This window comes from Rhinopithecus bieti, unplaced genomic scaffold (assembly GCF_001698545.2).
Source record: "Rhinopithecus bieti isolate Rb0 unplaced genomic scaffold, ASM169854v2 scaffold_39586, whole genome shotgun sequence".
Lineage (NCBI taxonomy): Eukaryota > Metazoa > Chordata > Mammalia > Primates > Cercopithecidae > Rhinopithecus > Rhinopithecus bieti.
Genome location: NW_016816842.1, coordinates 1,381,651 through 1,401,852, shown reverse-complemented (window position 1 = coordinate 1,401,852; position 20,202 = coordinate 1,381,651). Strand labels below are relative to the sequence as shown.

General features: G+C 43.4%; 1 protein-coding gene across 12 annotated transcripts in view; it reads left to right on the top strand.

Moving 5' to 3' along the window:
• The window catches only part of KALRN (kalirin RhoGEF kinase), a 684,488-nt gene that overhangs the window by 286,372 nt on the left and 377,914 nt on the right, over window positions 1-20,202 (top strand). For all 12 annotated transcript variants that reach the window (XM_017855309.1, XM_017855307.1, XM_017855308.1 and 9 more), the window contains exons 7-9: window positions 8,121-8,312; window positions 11,967-12,098; window positions 16,703-16,933. In XM_017855309.1, the coding sequence (XP_017710798.1) occupies window positions 8,121-8,312; window positions 11,967-12,098; window positions 16,703-16,933 (555 nt within the window). The remainder of the gene's footprint in view (window positions 1-8,120; window positions 8,313-11,966; window positions 12,099-16,702; window positions 16,934-20,202) is intronic.

Here is a 20,202-nt window from a genome sequence, read left to right as displayed (position 1 = left end):
TTTTTAGTAGAGACGGAGTTTCACCGTGATAGCCAGGATGGTCTCTATCTCCTGACCTCGTGGTCTGCCCGCCTCAGCCTCCCGAAGTGCTGGGATTACAGACATGAGCCACCACGCCCAGCCTGTCTTTTTTCTGAAAGCTGTTTCTGGGTTTCCTGTGGCCTTTGGACATATGGCCAGGCGCTTGTTTTCATGACTGCTTAATGGTTTGTAAAGCAATTGCTGGAGGAAACATTGCTACGGCAAGCCAGGCCAGAGGGACAGGACTCATGAGCCAATGTTATCTTTGCTGAGCACCGGCCCTATTCCTGTTCCTTTTCTCTGTCCATCCGGCAGTGACAGATGGCCTGCACATGGTTTGACCTCCTGTTTGGCCAGACCTGATCAGATAGTCATCAATCAGCTGCCCCATTTGGCCCCCCAGAGGGCACCCTGTGATTCATGGGAGGCAGAAGTTGGAAGTTTCCTTTACAGCTCATCATATCTCATAGCTATTGTAGTATAGTTTCAAGGATGGGCAGTTCTTATTCCAGATGTTACTATCCCAGTGTCCATATGTTTCGAGGTGGGATCAGCAGGTTTACATGGTAATGTTAAACTAATTAATCATAAACTAATGATTTAACAGCTTTAGGACCCAAAGTGAGTTTTGTACTGGCAAAGATGTAAGTAATACATATGGTGTTATTAAGCTGGAGAAAGGAGATGAGGCTGAGCTTTCTCCATTGCATTGACACAATCTCTTTATTTTCTTACTGATACTGAATGTTACTCACAAGGTCTCTGAAAACTGTATTGGAAAATCTCCAAATACTATTATTCATGGCTTTGAGATTGAGAAAATAAAAATTTACATTAATATAAGCTGCAGGGCACAAGAAAAAGGGAGCAATAAGCAGAGGGGCCACGTAGGGAGGAAATCAAGATGCCGGGGTTCTAGTCTCATTCTTCCTCTTTCTTTGAACATGTTGCTTGACTGATATATCACACATTAGGTAGATACAAGCAATGGCTCGGTTCCTTTTTTTATTTCCTAACTGTAAAATGAGATTGTTGCATGAACTTGGCTTCTAAAAACTTTAAATAAAGTGTTTTTTAATGCTTTTCCTCAGAAAAGCAGTTTTGGTCATTTTATTAAAACCTGTTTATTCTACTATGTGTGAATTGTACTTCACTAAAAAAATATATTTTTTTGCTGAAGTCAAAAGAGGTGGGGACATCTGAGTAATTTCAGCTTTGATGGAGTGCAACCCAGCTAAATGTATTAAAGATATATTAAAATAATTTTAAAATTAAAATTAAAATACCAAATACCTGTAATCCCAGTAGTTTGGGAGGCTAGGAGAGAGGATCGCTTGAGCCCAGGAGTTGGAGTTCAGCCTCGGCAACATGGCTAGAATCCATCTATAAGAAAAAGGAAATATAAAACACCAAATCTATTAAAGTTAAAAATACCAATAAACCACTAGCATTATTTATAGTGGGGAAGAAATAAACTACAAACAACAACCTTTGCACCTCAATAAAAAGAGTGAATTGATAAAAGTAGGAGGTTGAACATAAATTTCCTAGCTCCATCAGGTATTTTGACATCTGATATTCTGATTATTAACTTCAGTGGGGAGGCTCCGTCGTGTATAGTTTTAAATAGAACCCTTGTTTCTCCCTGATCATTGTTATCGTGCATATATAAATTACCGTATATATAAAACATATATATATACCAATTTTTTTTTAACTTTTTATACGATAATTACTATACATAATAGAGATGAGAAAAAGACCCTAGAGTAAAGTTTCCACCATCATGTATATCTGGTACAAAATAAGTATTCAGGCCAGGCGCAGTGGCTCACACCTGTAATTCCAGCACTTTGGGAGGACCAGGTGGGCGGAATTTGAGACCAGCCTGGCCAACATGGTGAAACCCCGCCTCTACTAAAAATACAAAAAATTAGCCGGGCGTGGTGATGTGCGCCTGTAATCCCAGCTACTCGAGAAGCTGAGGCAGGAGAATTGCTTGAACCCGGGAGGTGGAGGTTGCAATGAGCCAAGATCATGCTACTGCACTCCAGCCTGGGCAACAGAGCAAGACTCCATCTCAAAATAATAATAATAAGAAGAAGAAGAAGAAGAAGAAGAAGAAACATTCAATAGCTGGTACTATTTGGTTGTGCCTCCCTGGTATGTATAATGTTTTCTCAGTTGAGGCAATACTGTTTATATTTTGTAGTAGCTTTTTGATTGAGCATTTGATTTTCATTTGACCCGAATTATTTTGCTGAGTACCTTGGCTCTCAGCTAGTTGTTTGCCTGGTCTCCCTCCCTTGACTTTTGGATTTGGAGAGTCAAGGTCTCAAGAGCTTGTTGAGAGGGCAGAGCCCCTCAGGGAAAGTGTCCCCTAAGTGGTGGTTATACCTTGCCTCCTGTATTGATCTGACAGGCAGATCACACCTTTCATTTTCATAATAATGATTAAAAAGCTGTAGCCCCATTAGGTGGAAAGGAATTGAGAACCCTGTGCTCAGGACTTGTTCCTTGCAGAGATGAAACAGCTCTTTGATGAGCTCACTCTGTCTTTCTCCTGCTGAAGACAAGTCACGTTGCCCATAGACCACAAAGTAAAGAACCCCAACACCCAGCATGGGGAGGAGGTTTCTGTCACCTTTTGTAACACAGTTTGGGATAAGGAGAAGAATCTGTTCCTTGTATGAGGACAAGATGGCCCAACTTCTGAGTGTTCTGGATGTGACTATCACATGCCAAGGTGGTGGAGGCACCCCAAGAAGACTATCTCAAGAGATAAAAACTCTATTTTTCCAACTTAAGGTATGGAAGGACATTGTATTGAAATAGCATGGCTCAGAAAGCACCTTATGGGCTGATTCTGAATCCTCTGATCTCTCTGGGTCAAGGAAAAACTTACAGACAATTCTGAGCTCCAGATCTTTAACTCCTAGGGGAAGAGTGTCTGGAGCAGAGGGTTTGTGGCATGTAGGGCATAGCCTGGTAAGTGGCTAGGGCAGCATTAACAGCTGTAGTAGGGAATAGTAGGAACCTTGTGTTGTGCTCTCTGTGAAAGACAATGGGACTTCGCTTATTTTGCCTCTTGTTGGAATCGTTGATAGATTTTCTTTTGTTGTACTTTTACTAATACTTTGATTTGGTATGCACTTAATGTGGGGAGCTAATGCCAGTCTCCTGGAACTGAATGAGGGAAAAGATACGACATTCTTTGCACTGTTGGTTCTGTGCCAGACATCTAGCTGGATGCTTTATGTTATCTCATGTAATCCACAGAGAGTGTGTCTAATTCAGAGTGGGGACCTATGACCACAGGAGTGTAAAGTTCACCTCTGCTTTTAGGAGTGAAATGAATGGGATTCAAATAATACCTTCTCTTGGCAATGATCTTCTCTTATAATCAACCCCTGACACATAGGTTAAGGTTACCAAAATGATAACTTGCATCAAATGATTATTTCTAGAATAACCAGTATCTCTTTCAGTATACCACATAAGAAATCACAAAGAGAAAATTTAGCTAAGGTTTGTAATGGAAAGCTATCATTATCTTGTTTTTTGTAGCCAGTAGGCATAAGCCAGGAATTAGGTTGGAAGTGGGAGCCCTTTTGGCGGGGCTGAAAACTTTGATCAAGATTCTGCCAAGCAGTTCTTTCAGGACAATGACTCTGCTCCACTGATTTCAGTTAATCACAGCAGGGGACAAGGCCTCAGAAGAAAGGGCTCTCCATCCTGTGATCTCCGTTAATGACTGCAGGAATTAAAAAAAGAATTTTGTGGGTAACAAAAGTGAGGGCGGGGTGTCAATACACATGGTTTTTAAGTTACTGAGATTTTGTTGGAGTTTAGTTATTTTTCTTGTTTATGAGGAGGAGAGGCTTTAGGGGCAGGTAAGATGGGGTAGATGATGCAACAGACCATGCTGCAGGTGCATTGCCTTCTGCAGGGTAGATTGTGTCTATACCTCGGGCTGTGCCATACTTTGGATAATGACAATAATTTAATAACAACAGACTGCATATATAGGGGAGTTTAAATTTAATAAATCAGTTTTAAGGTAAGGATTTAAGAAGACACATATCAAGCTAGAATTATTAGTCAAGTTATTATCTTCTGGCCAGGGAAGCTGGTTAGTCTGAGCATCTCAGCTGAGGGGAAGGGGCTAAAGAGGAGAGGGGGAGAGGCCTCTGGCCCTTGGTCACCTGGATGCTGAAGGACTCAGGGGGTCCAGCTCCAGCCTTGGTCCTCACACTACTGGGCAGTGAGCAGAGCCAGCATCTCAGCCTGCTGAGACATGGACAGCAGGCCTGGACTACATGTACCTCTGGAGTAGGCAGACTGTGCTCCTGGTCTCCTGGAACTGACATTACTTACTCAGAAATGGAATGTCTGAGATCATTAGGTCAACTCCCTCACAGATGGGGAAACTGAGGCACAGAGAAGTCAAGTGACATCTCAAGTGAATGCCAGAGCTGGGACAAAAGCTCATGACTCTTGATTCCTGGCCCAGTGACTTTAATGCCCTTGACTAATGGGCAGCTCTGCAGATGGAAAGGCATTTAAGGCTGGCAGGGAAGAATGGGAGAGCCAGGCAGATGGAAGAGAGTGGAGGGGGCAGCTGGTAGGAAATGGGAGGGCTGTAAAGAGCCAAAATATCCATTCCTCTTGGCCATGTCCCAAGGACAAACATAACTCCCAAATGTTCCTAATAAGGGCATAAACAGTCACCCAGAAGAACCGCACAAATGGATTGACCAAAGGCCATGAAATGTTGTTTATGCTTAATGAGTAAGCACTCTTATTTATTCAGACTCCTAATCCAGCTCTTTAACCTCATTCTTTCCTTTTAAGTCATTGGAGCCCTTCCTTGCCATTACTCCCTTCTCATTTGTTGTGTGGCTATCCTTGTACCCAGGGACAACTGCAGTTTAGAATCTATCTGCCCATTTCTCTCAGCTTCTGGGGCAAAGGAAAATGAAGAAGATGATGATGAACTTAGGCAATGTGACTTGCCTGAAGTGTTTGATATTCTGAAAAGGGGCTATAGGGAAGAACAATGAGCAAATTCATAAGTCAACATTATGTTTATCCCTCTGTTATGAGGGATACTGCCTCTGCTTCTTTTGTGAAGCATAATTATTTGTTAGTTTTAGCAAGACATTTCTTTGCCTGCTGATAAGGAAACAAAAAAAGCATTTACTGTGCTACTCTAGAATGTGAACTGTAAGCTGTGGTCTTTTTTTGTTTGTTTATTTGCTTTCAGTTTTAATCTGTGATCACAGGCTTAGAGGTTGAAGGGGACCATGGAGGACTGCCAGCCTCCCCACCCTCTTTCATGCGGGGAGCCTCTTCCCAACAGCCCTGCCAGTGGTTCAGATCCCTTCCCTCCGAATCCCCACAGAGAGTCGTTTCTACCTCTGTGGAAGCACTTGCTTCATTTTGCCTTAAATTACAGTTATTTGAGGACTTGTCTTAAGTCTCAGCTGTGAGCCCCTGTGGGCAGGGGGTGGATGGGCAGGAATCCTATCTTATTCCTCTTTGATCTCCTACAGCCCCCAACACAGAGCCTGGCCCGCTCTCCATAAATATTTGAATGAGTGACAAGGTGTTAAGAGTCTACAGAAGCAGCCACAGTTGGACACCTCTAATAGCTAGAAAGTTCTTCCCAAAAGTATGCAGAAATATACCTCCCCGTGTGCCTTGGGAGGGAGGAGAATGTCATAGGCAGTGACAAAGGGCTGGGTATCTATAGGATATATCTGGGGACAGGGTAATGCCTTGCTCTTACTGCTTTTCTTGCATTCCATCTGGCCAGAGTACACAAGGCCTTTCTCCAGGACAGGAAAACCCAACAACCTAGATAGATCTGGGTAAGGGGGCAGGAGCATGGATTCCAGGATTTGAATCCAGTTTGGGAGGACAGCTGTATCAGACCCTGTCAGTGTCCCACCCGTATGGCCTCAGTCTGCCCTGGGGGTCATCTGCAGGTGATTCTCGTACAGACTGACCGCTTCCTGCATTTATCTGCGGTGATCACTCTCTGACCTCAGAAGTGTGCTTGGTCTGTTTGTGGGTTCGGATGGAAATGCCAGGAACTTACCCCAGGAAGGACCTTCAACCAAAGATCAATGGGACTTAGTGCATCAGTAACCCAGATTCCTCACCCCTCAGTGGTACAGCTCAGAGCTATGTTTTATAGTTTCTCAAAACATCTCAATAGGGATTGAACCCCAGTTGCTCATAGAACTTAACATATCCTTTATTCATTTCCCTCCCTTTCCTCGTTGAGTTCCCCTCCCTTTCACTATGCTTCCTGGGACCATGCCCAAGTAAACTCTGTCTCCCAAATAATCGTCTCAAGGTCTGCTTTGGGGAGAACCCAAAGTAAGACAATGACATGAGCAGGAGATTTGAGGGACTTCCCATACGATTCTTCCCATAGAAGATAAAACTGTCCGGCTCTTGAATTTTTAAAAAAGAAGATAAAACTGTCAAAATCAGTGTGTGCTTTTCCTTCCTCCTTCTTCCTCTCTATTTTTAAGTGCGGAGTGGTTTTTTTTGTCAGTTCTATAAATAGAGTTTAATTTTCAGTAGAATTTGTGTCCTAACTCAGAAAACGAGGCTGCGAATGGTTCCTACAACTTTGAGGGATAGTTATTTCCCATAACAAGAATCAGTAATATCCTAGTTCTCTTAGGGAAATGCACTGTGTCAGAAAGGTCTCAGGACAGACTAAAAAAAGAGATGACACATAGGAGTCATTAGATATCAGGAGGGATTTGTGTAGAAGTTCTTCACTTAACTTTTTAAATTTCCACGGAGACATTTTAAATTAAGAGAGACCCTACCAACCTGGCCCAGGTTTGGGATGGAGTGCTCAGAAGTCAGGGACAGCTAAGACGAATGGGCATCATGAGGGAAGTGAGACAGGAAAATAAAGAACCTTCATTAAACCTACTCAGTATTAATGAACTACACCTGAGTTGATAGAACCTGGAGAAAATACTGTTACTGCAGAATATGTATAATCATTTGAGAAGATTTGTAACAAAGAATGAAGGTGTGTGAATAATCTGCCTCCCTCGTCCTCCTTCATGCAGACATATTGTGTGATTTGGAAAAGCTCCCTGTGGATGCCACAACCTTACCTGATTGTTTTGACACCTCAGACAACTAATAGGAGATAGCAGTTAAAAATAGCCATAATCACTACTGTCTTATGTTTGTGAGATTTTTCTTTTGTCTTGTTCCTTCCTGGAGCATTTTTCAGTGACCTAGTAGGAAACAGCATACATGTTCATGAATTTTTAATTAGCAAGCAAAGATGAGAATGAATGTAAACAAAACACAAGATGACAGGAGACAATGGGCCAAGAGAGCCCCTCCTTGATGCCTTTTGGGGTCAGGTGGGGAAATCTTCCTAAATCAAGCAGGGTTAAGAAAGGGCTTCACAGACCTTATTATTAGCATGGAAAAGTGTGTGGCTTCAAATGCTGTCTTTATTTAAACCCTGTTTGATGACCAGTGCCTCAGCTCTTTTGGCAGGGCTGAAGGAGGTAGGAGGAAGGTGGGGACATTTTGCTAGGTGATAGGAAGATGTGGAATTGCCATGTCTCCTTTGCCCTCTTTGATGAGTACTTCTGCCCTGTTTGTTGTATGTAGATGGCAATAGTGTCCTGGGTACAGCTCTCCCCTGAACAAGAGAGATGTCTCTGCCTCCTTTAGCTTGTGCCCACGTCTGAGCCACCACTTCCAAAGAGCGCTCTTGAGAGTTATGTGCCATCCCTGGGAATGACTTCATAAGTTGTGAGGATTACATAAAGCAGTCCATGTAAAGTGACTGCATTAAAGTGCATTAATAGTTGGCACAAAATCTATGCTGGTTCCCCACAATGAGAGCTCCCTGCTATTTACTGAAATTGAATTTTAGGAAAAGATTTCCCTTGGGCCAAAAACAAATACACTAATATGGCCTGTAGCAGCCTCTCTCAGACTTTTGTTTTGGGCAGCTCCCTTCCCCAAATATGTGCCCCACAAGAGTGCCCAATGGATGTCTTTTGAGCCCGCCCCACTGAGCACTCCCCTTTGCTTTCTAGAACGCCTACGTCAACATCAACCGCATCATGTCCGTGGCTTCCCGCCTCTCTGAGGCCGGCCACTATGCCTCACAGCAAATCAAGCAGATCTCCACCCAGCTGGACCAGGAGTGGAAGAGCTTCGCCGCTGCCCTGGATGAACGCAGCACCATTCTCGCCATGTCTGCTGTGTTCCACCAGAAGGCTGAGCAGGTAAGGCCCAGAATCCTGCAGCAGCTGCTGTTGCTGCGAAGGGTTGGGCACAGACAGGGAAGGGCTGGAGGGGAGCACACACACTGTCTATAGAGTGCTCCGCCTGTCTTTTTGAAACACTGAAGACCCTGTGGAGTCATTGCAACAATAACCTATGTTCGACCACATTCATGGCCCCTGTGTGCACAAAGAAACCTTGGTAACTCTTGGTGACTTTGCTTGTCATACAAACAAGAGGGTACCCAGAGCCTTTTTACATTTTGCTTGGTAGTGGTTGTGTGTGCACGTGTGCATATGTGGGCTGTCCGCGTAGTGTGCATTCTCAGAACACAGATCAAAGGGGTGAATGTAAAGTGATCATTGAGGTGCTGAGAGCAGGGGGAAACTAATTTTACATGAAGCATTTGCTATGGATAATGGTAATATAATAATAATATAATGGATCAAGATAATAATTACTCGTACTTACTAAGTGGCCAGGCATTGGCCAGTTACATGATAACCCATTTTACAAAGAGGAACACTGAAACTCAGAGACATTGATTGGCCTGCCTAAGATTCCACGATGTGTTGGAGCCTGTAGTGAACCAGCTCATAGACAGTTGTTAAATTTTCAGGAATTTTGTGAGCTGGTTATCACATTCTAACTATTGCTTAATTATGTAGGTTTATAATTAAATATGTTATGTTAAAAGCAAAGTTAATAAATACTCAAAACTCATCACTTGCTAATTATTTTACAACCTGTTGTTATTACCTATGTTTTGAAATCATTTTTATGTATTTATGTTTTTCTGTGGTGGAAATACCATACAGTTGTGTGCTATGTGTGGATTACTCTTCCCGACTCCATGTTGGTGATGTCACACTGGTAGCTTAAAATACACCATGGTAGGAGTTTCATATTATAGAAATTATCAGATGCTACAAACCAGGGATTAATTCATTGCTTTATTGTTGCCTAGAGTCTAAAGAAAATGAGGGAGAAAGCGTTTGAAAATGCAGACTAAACTTAAAAATGTGTCCTGTGTATAGCTGTTACATTGTGAATAACACACAAAAATCAAGGAAATATTATTCCAATATTCAAAAGCTGTTATTTGGTTCAGCAAAGAAGTCACTGACATCCTTGATGAACAAGTGATGTTCTGGCATAGTATTAAGGTGTTTTTCACCTTTGTCTCACTCCTTAGCATAATGAAAATATCAACTAGCATGTGTGTCAAAACTATAAATGTTTGTCAGTTGCAACCATAGGTCAAAAGCATCCTGTGAGAATCAACTGGCTACATTAAATATACAATACAGAGCATTGTATACAATACAGAGCAATGGTGTGTTATACATTCTTTATATCAGTAGAATTTGTAAATTCACTTACCTGTATATATGTAATATATAGTCATATACACACATACATATATATACTGGTTGTTAAACATTTACTAACACACCACTGCTAAAATCACACAGTCTATGAGTAGATAGGCTATCAACTCAGGTGTGTTTAACACTAGGCGTATGGTCTTAACCTCTGCATTTCTTTCTTTGCATTACATTTGGGTAACATAGGCCAAAGAGAGTCAGACACCTGGTCACACCTTAAATCTCTCCCTCTGTTACCCTCTCTAGCGTGGAAGGCAACATAGCATAATTAAAAGTCTAGACTTTGAGGCAAGACACATGGATTCTGATCCCAGCTCCACCATTCACCCTTAGACAAGTCATGTCACCATTCTGAGCTTGTTTCCTTTTCCATAATGTGGAGCTAATCATAGATAGCACAGGACTGTGCTAAAGATACAACATGAGAGATGGGATATGTAAGGTGCCTCGAGTGCTTACTAAACAGTGGACGTTACTACTATGGGTATTTGCACCACGTACTATCCTGGTATCTTTTTATTTCCTCCACCTGAGAACTTCCCAAAGACTGAAATAATACTTGTGTCAAGCCCAACCCTATACTTTTAGAGGGATGTGGCCATATCTTTTTGTCGCTGTTGTTAAGGTTGTTGGTGGTAGTGACTGATAGTGACTGGTTCATTCTTAGGGCCATGAGAATATTGATGTCCAATTTTCTGTTCTCTCTTCAACCATATCACTTTCATACTTTATTCAAGGTTTGCCCAGATTGGTAAGGAAGACCCACTGCTTCTCTCTTTGTCTCTCTGGCATTATATCCTTGAGGTATATCCCATTTTGTGGGATATGCTACAGGCCACCTGTTAGAATATTGCAGAGAAATCCCAAGAGCCTTGAAGCAGTGCTCCCCCCATGACTGACAAAAGAATGTCAAGTGGCTCCTAGGGTCATTTCTAAAGTAGGTATTGGTGGAGCAAAGAAGCTTCTGAGATTTCAGCATGTACATATTATATGATCTGATACTGGATGGCACCTGGCACTCTTCCAGAATTGCTAAGAAATGGTCTAATGTGTTACAAAATGTACAGAATGAAAAGTCAACCACAACAATCAACAGGCTGGGGACTGAAAGCTGACAGTGACAATAAAACTAGAATGCAACGGTTGCAGTGCCAGAACTAGAAAACTGGAGAAGTGCACATTTATTTCATGTTTCCTGATTTGGGCTGGTTTGGATCGGAAGCAATTTTATTTATATCTATTTTTTAATGCAATTTCTGTAGGTATTACTAGTCCTTCAGGGACACTCATAAACCATGCTTCTTTTTAACTGGGGAAAAAAATGACTCAAGGCTATTTTTTTCCATGCATTTATTTAGGCAGCTCTTTATTGTCCTCATATGGGCTGTTCTTGGCAATGGGTTTAAAAGGTATTTAGGCAATTAATTTAAATGGAGCTGTGCATCCAGGCGAGAGGAATCACAGACAGAACGATTCCAGACTGTTGGGTGAATTATTTGCATTTTCAAGGTGCATTTTTCCACCCAATAAATCGGAGTGATTTCAGTTAGCTTACCCTTTGTGCATGAAGACCCATAGTCTTCCACAGCTGTTAATTTTAATTTTAAAATAATTTGATGTCTGTCAAAATCTGTGTCTATATATCACAACCCGGGATGCAGTAGGTGTAGCACAGCCTGTCCCCCTAGACTGCCTCTCTCGTTTCCACCCTTCGGGGGACTGACCCAACAGTGGGAGACCTGTTGAGGGCAGTCTGCATCCCATATGGGATGGTCTCTGCAAGTTCCCTGGGTTCCTGATGGTCTGTGTGAGGTGTTTTTTGCTTGTCTTCACAACTGGATGTACACACTGTAAAGCACAGATGTGGAACATCTCCTTATATTACACACAGCCCCTCACATATGCCTGTGAGTGTGCATGGGGCAAGAAGCTCTAATGTATCCGTGGAATGTGGTGAGCTGACCATACCTGGACGTTACAGTTAGTGTGTAGCTATAACCTGTTGAACATCTGATGATTCACCTGCCCCCTACAGTTTCATAATAGTCAATTTTGTGGAGACTATACTTCCTAAATGGGTACCTGGGTCTGATTTCCTACTAGGAGTTAGTGTTTGTAGAATTAAAAAACTCTACCCTCTACAGTGGTCTCTGAAGGCTTTCAGAAGTCCTGATGTTTTTTCCCAAGGTATCTGACACTCTCTCCATAATCCACCCAACTCCCTACCCCCAGTGCTCCCCCACTGACCCACCCTGCGTCTCCTTCCAGTTTCTGTCAGGAGTGGACGCCTGGTGCAAGATGTGCAGCGAAGGTGGTCTTCCGTCCGAGATGCAGGACCTAGAGCTGGCAATCCACCACCACCAGACCTTGTATGAGCAGGTGACCCAAGCCTACACAGAGGTGAGAATGGAACAGGGCAACCATGGGTCTTGAGCATTTCTGCATGTGGGTGGGTGACAAGGGCACTGGCCTGTGCACTGTGAAATAGACTGGGTGGGACTAAGAAGAAGAGAGGCTGTTTTTCTTTTTTTGGTGACATCTTTAGGAACCTTGATCTATGAACTGTAATGTCTCCAACCAGGAAGGATAACAAATTGGGGCCATTATTAGGCATCACTTTGGTGCGCTCACATTCATTCTCTCTCTCTCTGTCTGTCACACACACACACACACACACACACACACACACACACCCCATATACCTACCTTATCCTGTGTGTGAAGATTGGACTTTCTCCTCTTGGGGGAGGAATATAAGAAAATGAAGCTGTGCTCTTCTGGAGTTTGCTTTCTGGTTGGTGAATGGACATGTATGCACTAGCCCTGCCACCTTTTTTATGAAGCAGCTCATCAAAAAAATATTAATTTTCTCACCAGAAGATCCAGAGGAAAACACACAGCGTGGAGATAAGTGTTTGCAGGAGTAAAAAGCTTCCGTGAATGTGAAGGACAAAGACTCTTCCATTGAAAAATCAAAGGCAGGGGGTTGCTGTAAAGTTAAGAAACGGAAAGAAAAACCTCTTGACAGTCGTCTCAAAGTAAAAGGAAATAGCTACATAGGTACCTCTGTGTAGATATACACAAGTTAGTATGTTTACTAACTGGCATGAATTCTGGGGAAGGGGACTGAGGGATGCAGAGGGATGGGCTGATTAAGGAAGCTGGATGAGGAGAAGTGAATTCACATACAGCCCATGTGTTTCCTCTGGGCAGGATTAGTTAGAGGAGTATTAAAATGGGTTCCTGGACCACCTGCATCAGACTCACCTGATACAGATTCCTGGGTACCACCCCAGACTGAATCAGAATGTCAAGAAGTGAGACCTGGAAACTACATTTTAATAACTATTACCCTATTTGAGTTTGATGCACATTGAAGTCTAAGAACCAATGGCTTCTGGGTAAGAATAAGGGTTTTTGCCACAGTCAAACTGAGTTTGAATCCTGGCTCTCTGATTTACTAGCTGTGTGACCTCAGACAAGTTACTTAACCACTTTGAGCCTCGTTTCGTCTGTGAAATGAAAGTGGTAACACCTGCCTCATAGTATAGTGTTGAGGTTATAAAGGTAATGCAAGACAGTTCACAATTGCAAAATTGTAGAACCAGCCTAAATGTCTATCAGCCAACGAATGGATAAAGAAAATGTGGTATATATACACCGTAGAATACTACTCAGCCATAAAAAGGAACAAAATAATGGCATTCACAGCAATCTGGATGGAGTTGGAGACCATTATTCTAAGTGAAGTAACTCAGGAATGGAAAACCAAGTATCGCATATTCTCACTTTTTTTTTTTTTTTGAGACGGAGTCTCGCTCTGTCGCCCAGGTTGGAGTGCAGTGGCTGGATCTCAGCTCACTGCAAGCTCCGCCTCCCGGGTTTACGCCATTCTCCTGCCTCAGCCTCCCGAGTAGCTGGGACTACAGGCGTCTGCCACCTCGCCCGGCTAGTTTTTTGTATTTTTTAGTAGAGACGGGGTTTCACCGTGTTAGCCAGGATGGTCTCGATCTCCTGACCTCGTGATCTGCCCGTCTCGGCCTCCCAAAGTGCTGGGATTACAGGCTTGAGCCACCACGCCCGGCCATATTCTCACTTTTAAGTGGGAGCTAACCAAACACCACCTGTTCCCCAAAACTATTTAAATAAATAAATCATAGTACTCAACAAAAAATTTAAAAAAATAAAATGAAGGTAATGTATATAATGCACTTGGCCCAGTGTCTGACAGTAATGAGTACTAAAAAATGGTAATGTATTCTGTCATTGTAGAAGGCACAATGAAGGACTTATGAGCCAAATCTGATCTCATCAGCTCTGATCCATATGGCCCAAAGCTTTCTGTCTTAAAACAGAACTGTGCCTCTGCCCATGGGTCAAGAATCTTTAAATTTACTCCTTGCAAAATACTAATATAGAGAGTACAAATGAGATTAATTATACTTCCACATATGTGAGGTGTGGGTATAATTATACATATAGACACAATATTTCTCTCAATTAATTATCAGGCCCTAGCATTGTGAGGCTTAAACCTTCCCTTCAGCCCCACTTCAGAGGCCAGTGAGCTGTCCCTGCTTCCTACAGATGTAGAGACTGAGGCAGAGAATTGGACCTCATGCAGGGTGGATTTCTAGGACTTGGGCCTCCATCTCTAACCACCCTGCCCTGGACATAGCATGGTGCCAAAAGACAGCATGTGCTCAGAATTCCAGGAAGAGAGCGCTCCTGGGTTTGGTTATAGGATATTTGTCTTACTCATGTCTCTGGTGGGCATCACCTCTGCATTATTTATAAGCTACTTCCCCCACCCCACTCTCCTGGCAGTCAATTATGGGAGATGGGGATGGTGGGATTGGGTGGATGGTGTTGGTTTCCTCTCCTGGCCTCTGCTGCACTCTGCTCCAGCACCCCTCCTAACCACCCTTCCCTGAAAGCATTTCTGTGGCCCCATGGGCAGGAGGAGTAACAGCTGCTTCTGTATTCCTGAACCCCCAGCCAAGCTATTATCAGGGACCAAAGGAAGGGTGAGGGGAGTATGCAAACCCGGCAAACAGCTTCATCATCAGAGGTGTGGAGATGGAAGCACACCTCATTCCCTACCTTGCTGATGAGATAAAAGACCATTTTCATCTCCAAAAGTCTTCTTTTGGGGAAGACTCCAAGCCAACTTTGATTTAGTTGGTAACCAAGTTTGGGGACTCAACATTTCTATCAATTCCCAGTCACCCCTGTTTTAAATTGGAAAGATGCATGTTCTGTTGGGTACTTTGCCAAGTACAGGAGGGCCACAGGTGTTGATTGTATGATGTCGCTTTCCAGAATTATTGATGCCCGCGATTGTGCCAGAACTCCAGTGAGAAGAATGGCAAGGCAGAGAGTGTCATCCCACTTTTCTCAGACTGAGGGCGAGTGTTGGGATGTGGATGGTGTGTCCACAGTCTAAGTGTCCCAGCCTTTCCCTGCGTGTTCTAGAAAAATGAGGATTTTACTGCTTTTCAGAAGAAAGAAGGGGGTTGTATAGAGTGAGAACAAAGTATTTTAAAAGGATAAAGACAAAAGAAAGAAAATGACAAGGAAATAAAGAGGATGGGAGGGAGATGATAATGATTATGATGATGGTTGTATTATTCTGTTCTCATGCCACTAATAAAAACGTACCTGAGACTGGGTAATTTATTAAAAAAAAAAAAAGAAGAAAAAAAAATAGGGTTGATGGACTCACAGTTTCACATGGCCATGGAGGCCTCACAATCATGGCAGAAAATGAAGGAGGAGCAAAGGCATGTCTTACATGGTGGCAGTCAAGAGAGTGTGTGTAGGGGAACTGCCCTTTTATAAAACCATCAGATCTCATGAGACTTATTCACTAACATGAGAACAGCACGGGAAAAACCCATCCCCATGATTCAGTTACCTCCCACCAGGTCCCTCCCACAACATGTGAGGATTATGGGAACTACAATTCAAGATGAGATTTGAATGGGGACACAGACAAACCATATCAATGGTGATGCTGGTGAAGATAAAATTGGTAGCCAGTATCACGTCAGGCTCTATTCTAAACACTGTATGTGTGTTAACTCATTTAATCCTCACGATGACTTTATGAAATATGTACATAATTATCCCTCTTTTACAGAGAAGGAAACTGAGGACCAAGGGGGTTAAATAACTTGTCTCTTGTCACACATCTAGAATTTTAGAGCCAGATAGAGGAATTTGGGAAAGAAAGACCAGGAGAGAATTATGGTGGGAACTTATATTGACTTCATTTCTGAAATAAAGTTATGCTGTCTTACCTGGTGTGAGTCAGTTAAAATATTTACCAAGCCTGGGCGCGGTGGCTCACGCCTGTAATCCAAGCACTTTGGGAGGCTGAGGCGGGCAGATCACCTGAAGTCTGGAGTTCAAGACCAGCCTGGCCAACATAGTGAAACCCCATCTCTACTAAAAATACAAAAATTATCCAGGCATGGTGGCATGCGCCTGTAATCCCAGCTACTCAGGAGACTGAGGCAGGAGAATTGCTTGAACCCGGGAGGCAGAGGTTGCAGTGAGCGGAGATCGCACCATTGATTGCACTCCAGCCTGGGGACAAGAGCGAGATTTTGTCTCAAAAACAAACAAGCAAACAAACAACAACAACAACAACTAAAATTTGCCAAGTGCCTACTGTGTGCCAGGCACTGTTTTGGGCATTGAGGGGAGAGCAGCAAGTAGGCAGTGTCTCTGCCCTCACAGAGCTGAAATTCAGGAGGGGAGAGAGTCTCACAGACAACTGGCCAGCACTCCAGCAACTCCCCCATCAGGGAATTCCAGGTGCTCGGCCCTCCACCAGGCTGGAGGATCATGGCAGCTCTGGCTGGCTAGGTGTCTGGGTATGGGATTCCTGAGATTCTCAGAAGGCATAGTCAGGGACCCTCAGGCAGATACTTACTGCTTCTCTCTGTGCCCTGCCTATCACCCTTTTCCCTTAACCTAAACTTCTCTCTTTCCTGCAGGTCAGCCAGGATGGCAAAGCACTGCTAGATGTGCTGCAGCGGCCCCTGAGCCCTGGGAACTCAGAATCCCTCACGGCCACAGCCAACTACTCCAAGGCAGTGCACCAAGTGCTGGACGTGGTGCACGAGGTGTTACATCACCAGCGACGGCTGGAGAGCATCTGGCAGCACCGCAAGGTGCGGCTCCACCAGCGGCTGCAGCTCTGTGTCTTCCAGCAGGACGTGCAGCAGGTAACAGGCTCTGAGCCCTGGTGTCCATTATCCATTCTAGGAGGCAGACCGAGCTCAAGTCCCTGACCTAGGTGATCAGGCTTAGGAGAGCACAGACTTATAGAGGGAAAAATGAAATTCAGCTCTCAACTGCTCCACAGAACCCCACCAAAACACAAAACAAAAACTGGACCTGTGAATTGCGTGTTTCTTGCCTAAGTGACTTTATAGACTGGCCTTCTCACCGTGTGGTATTGGAAAGGGAGACTCAGTTTCAGGACCTGCAATTCCTCATAGTCATATGGTACATTTTTCTTTGGTTTTGTTTTGTTTTGTTTTTTGGAGAGAGAGTCTCGCTCTGCTGCCCAGACTGGAGTACGGTGGTGTAATCTTGGTTCATTGCAACCTCCACTTTCTGGGTTCAAGCGATTCTTGTGCCTCAGCCTCCCAAGTAGCTGGGATTAAGGGCATGTGCCACCACACCCAGCTAATTTTTGTATTTTTGGTGGAGATGGGGTTTCACCGTGTTGGCCAGGCTGGTCTTGAACTCCTGACCTCAGGTGACCCGCCCGCCTTGGCCTCCCAAAATGTCAATATGGGTTAGGGTTAGGGCCAATGTGGCACATTTTTCTTTTGGTAAGCTTGACCCACACTCAGGCAGTGATTGCTAGATAGCTCAGGGGTGGATGGTTATCTGAGCACTCTCAGGCTTGGACCCCACATATGGTCTATCTGGGATGCAGGTGGCCTGCCAGAGTGGAGATGAAGTGGGGTACAGGGACCTTCAGAGGATTCCTTGACAAGGTTGGGCCAGGAAAATCAGATTTAAAACCTGGGCTGTTGTTCAGTGTATGTTTCATGATTACAGGTTATTTCTGACTTTATGTAGTTTTTTTTTTTGTATTATGACATCAGTTGTGGCTTTTTCCTTTACCACGAATAACAAAGAAATGGTTATGTTTCTGACCACAAAAAGACAGTCTTGCTACAAATGCCCTTTCAGATGAAATAACCCATTCTTTTCTCCTTGTACTTTCTCTGTTTCTGTCTTCCAGGGGATCCTGGGATCTTTGCTGGAGGACTGATATACTAGGGCGGGGGGAGCTGGTTGGGAGATGGGGACTGGGATCCAGTCTCACTGTCTGTCATCTCTCTCTTAGTTCACCATAGGAGAACTAAGGATGGGCTTAGTTGTCCTAGGATGGGCTCTGCAGAGCTTCAGAGGAGCTGCTGGGGTGGACGCACTTGTGTTCAACACCTGTTTGACTTTTCTGTGGCTACCGTGTAACTCCAGGATTATACATATAAAATAACAATTCACTCTCCTTTCATTCTTTTGTGGTATCGGCCAGGTATAATCCAAGGATAATCTAATTTACTGTATTATATAATACGATGTAATCCATTGTATATTTCCAGTGTAGTGAAATACACATGGATAATTGAGAGCCAACTGTACATGTCTTTGGGATATTGGTTCCCTTTACCGGTGTCATTAGAGGGGCCTCTGGTGCTGGGTGCCTGAAGTAGTCAGGCCGAGTGGAGGGAGAGTTGAGCATTCTTGTCACTGACTGTGACACCCTCTGAATAGGGGGATAGTCACTGTGCAATCAGTCCCAGGAGCAGATGGGCCTTTGAGCATGTCCTCACTTCTTGGGCTGCCATAACTCACCTTGCAGAGTCCTCTTCTGACTGGAGCATCAATTGAGTCATCAGAGGCAACACCTCAGTCCCAGGAGAAATGGGCACTACTGATGTGCTGGCCGCAGTTCTGAAGCCCTCATGGGGCCTGCTGGGAGTGGAGAAGCAAATGAATCAGTTGCCTACTCCTCCTGCCATCTGGAGCTATCCTGATAAATATATCACTCCTGAGTGCAGGAGAGCACAGGAGGTAGTCTGTGATTGAGACAGAGTGAGGTACCAGCCTCTGAAGGCACAAAGGAGAGGCGTTGCTATTTCAGTGAACTCTCCATGACTCTCAGAGATGATCTGGGCCATGAATTGTACAATATCCATGGTGTCCTCTTTACCCTCATGCTGATTTTACAGCTGTTGTCCTGGAGAGCTGCAGAGGGGCTGCAAGGAGGGTGGGTGAAAGGCCTCCCCAAGAGGAGGGTGGCATTCCAGACTCCAACTATCAGGGAACTGCTGTGATCTGACTTTTCTATGACCACCATGACATCTAAACTAAAGCTAAGAAAAAGTATAAAACCACACCTGTGGTTGTTCTGCATCATGCTTTTAAAAATGAGAGCCTTTCTGAAATTAAGACCCTATCAGTTCATCACTTTCTTGTTTGTAAATCCATGAGCATGAAATCTTTTTCCATTTATTTGTGTCCTCTTACTTCCTTCAGCAGTGATTTGTAGTTCTCCTTGAAGAGGTCCTTCACATCCCTTGTAGTTATATACCTAGGTATTTTATTCTCTTTGTAGCAATTGTGAGTGGGAGTTCACTCGTGATTTGGCTCTCTATTATTGGTTTATAGGAATGCTTGTGATTTTTGCACATTCCAGAATTATGCAAAAAATCAATTGCATTGATTTTATATCTTGAGACTTTGCTGAAGTTGCTTATAAGCTTAAGATTTTGGACCAACATCTAAAGAAGTAAAGAAAGCAAGACATTACAAGTTTTGATGGAGGTTTAAAATCTTGAATTTTTAGAAAATGCTCTGAATCCCAGAAACCTCAAAGAAATCCAGAGATCTGGTGAATAGCAATGTCAGGAATATAAGACAACGTGAGGACAAGGTGGCTCTTATCATTAGAAGTTAATATAAGAAATTGAGAGTAGAAAATATGTACATGACTAGGTTGTATTTTTGTCAGTCTTTCTACCTCATGTGTAATCTTTTAAAGTTATTTGAATATTATCCTAAGCAAACTAACACAGGAATAGAGAACCAAACACCACATGTTACCACTTATAAGCAGAAGCTAAACACTAAACACACATGGACACAAAGATGGGAACAGAAGGCACTAGGGACTGCTTGAGTGGGGAAGGTGGGAAGGCTGCCTATCAGGTACTATGCTCAGTATCTTGGTGATGGGATCACTCATACGCTAAGCCTCAGTGACATGCAATTTACCGATGTAACAAACCTGCACATGTACTCCCAAACCTAAAATAAAAGTAAATAAAAAGCAACAAAAAATAAAAAAATAAAAAAGATTTTTGGCCAAGACGATAGGGTTTTCTAAATATACAATCATGTCATCTGCAAACAAAGACAATTTGACTTCCTCTCTTCCTATTTGAATACCCTTTATTTCTTTCTCTTGCCT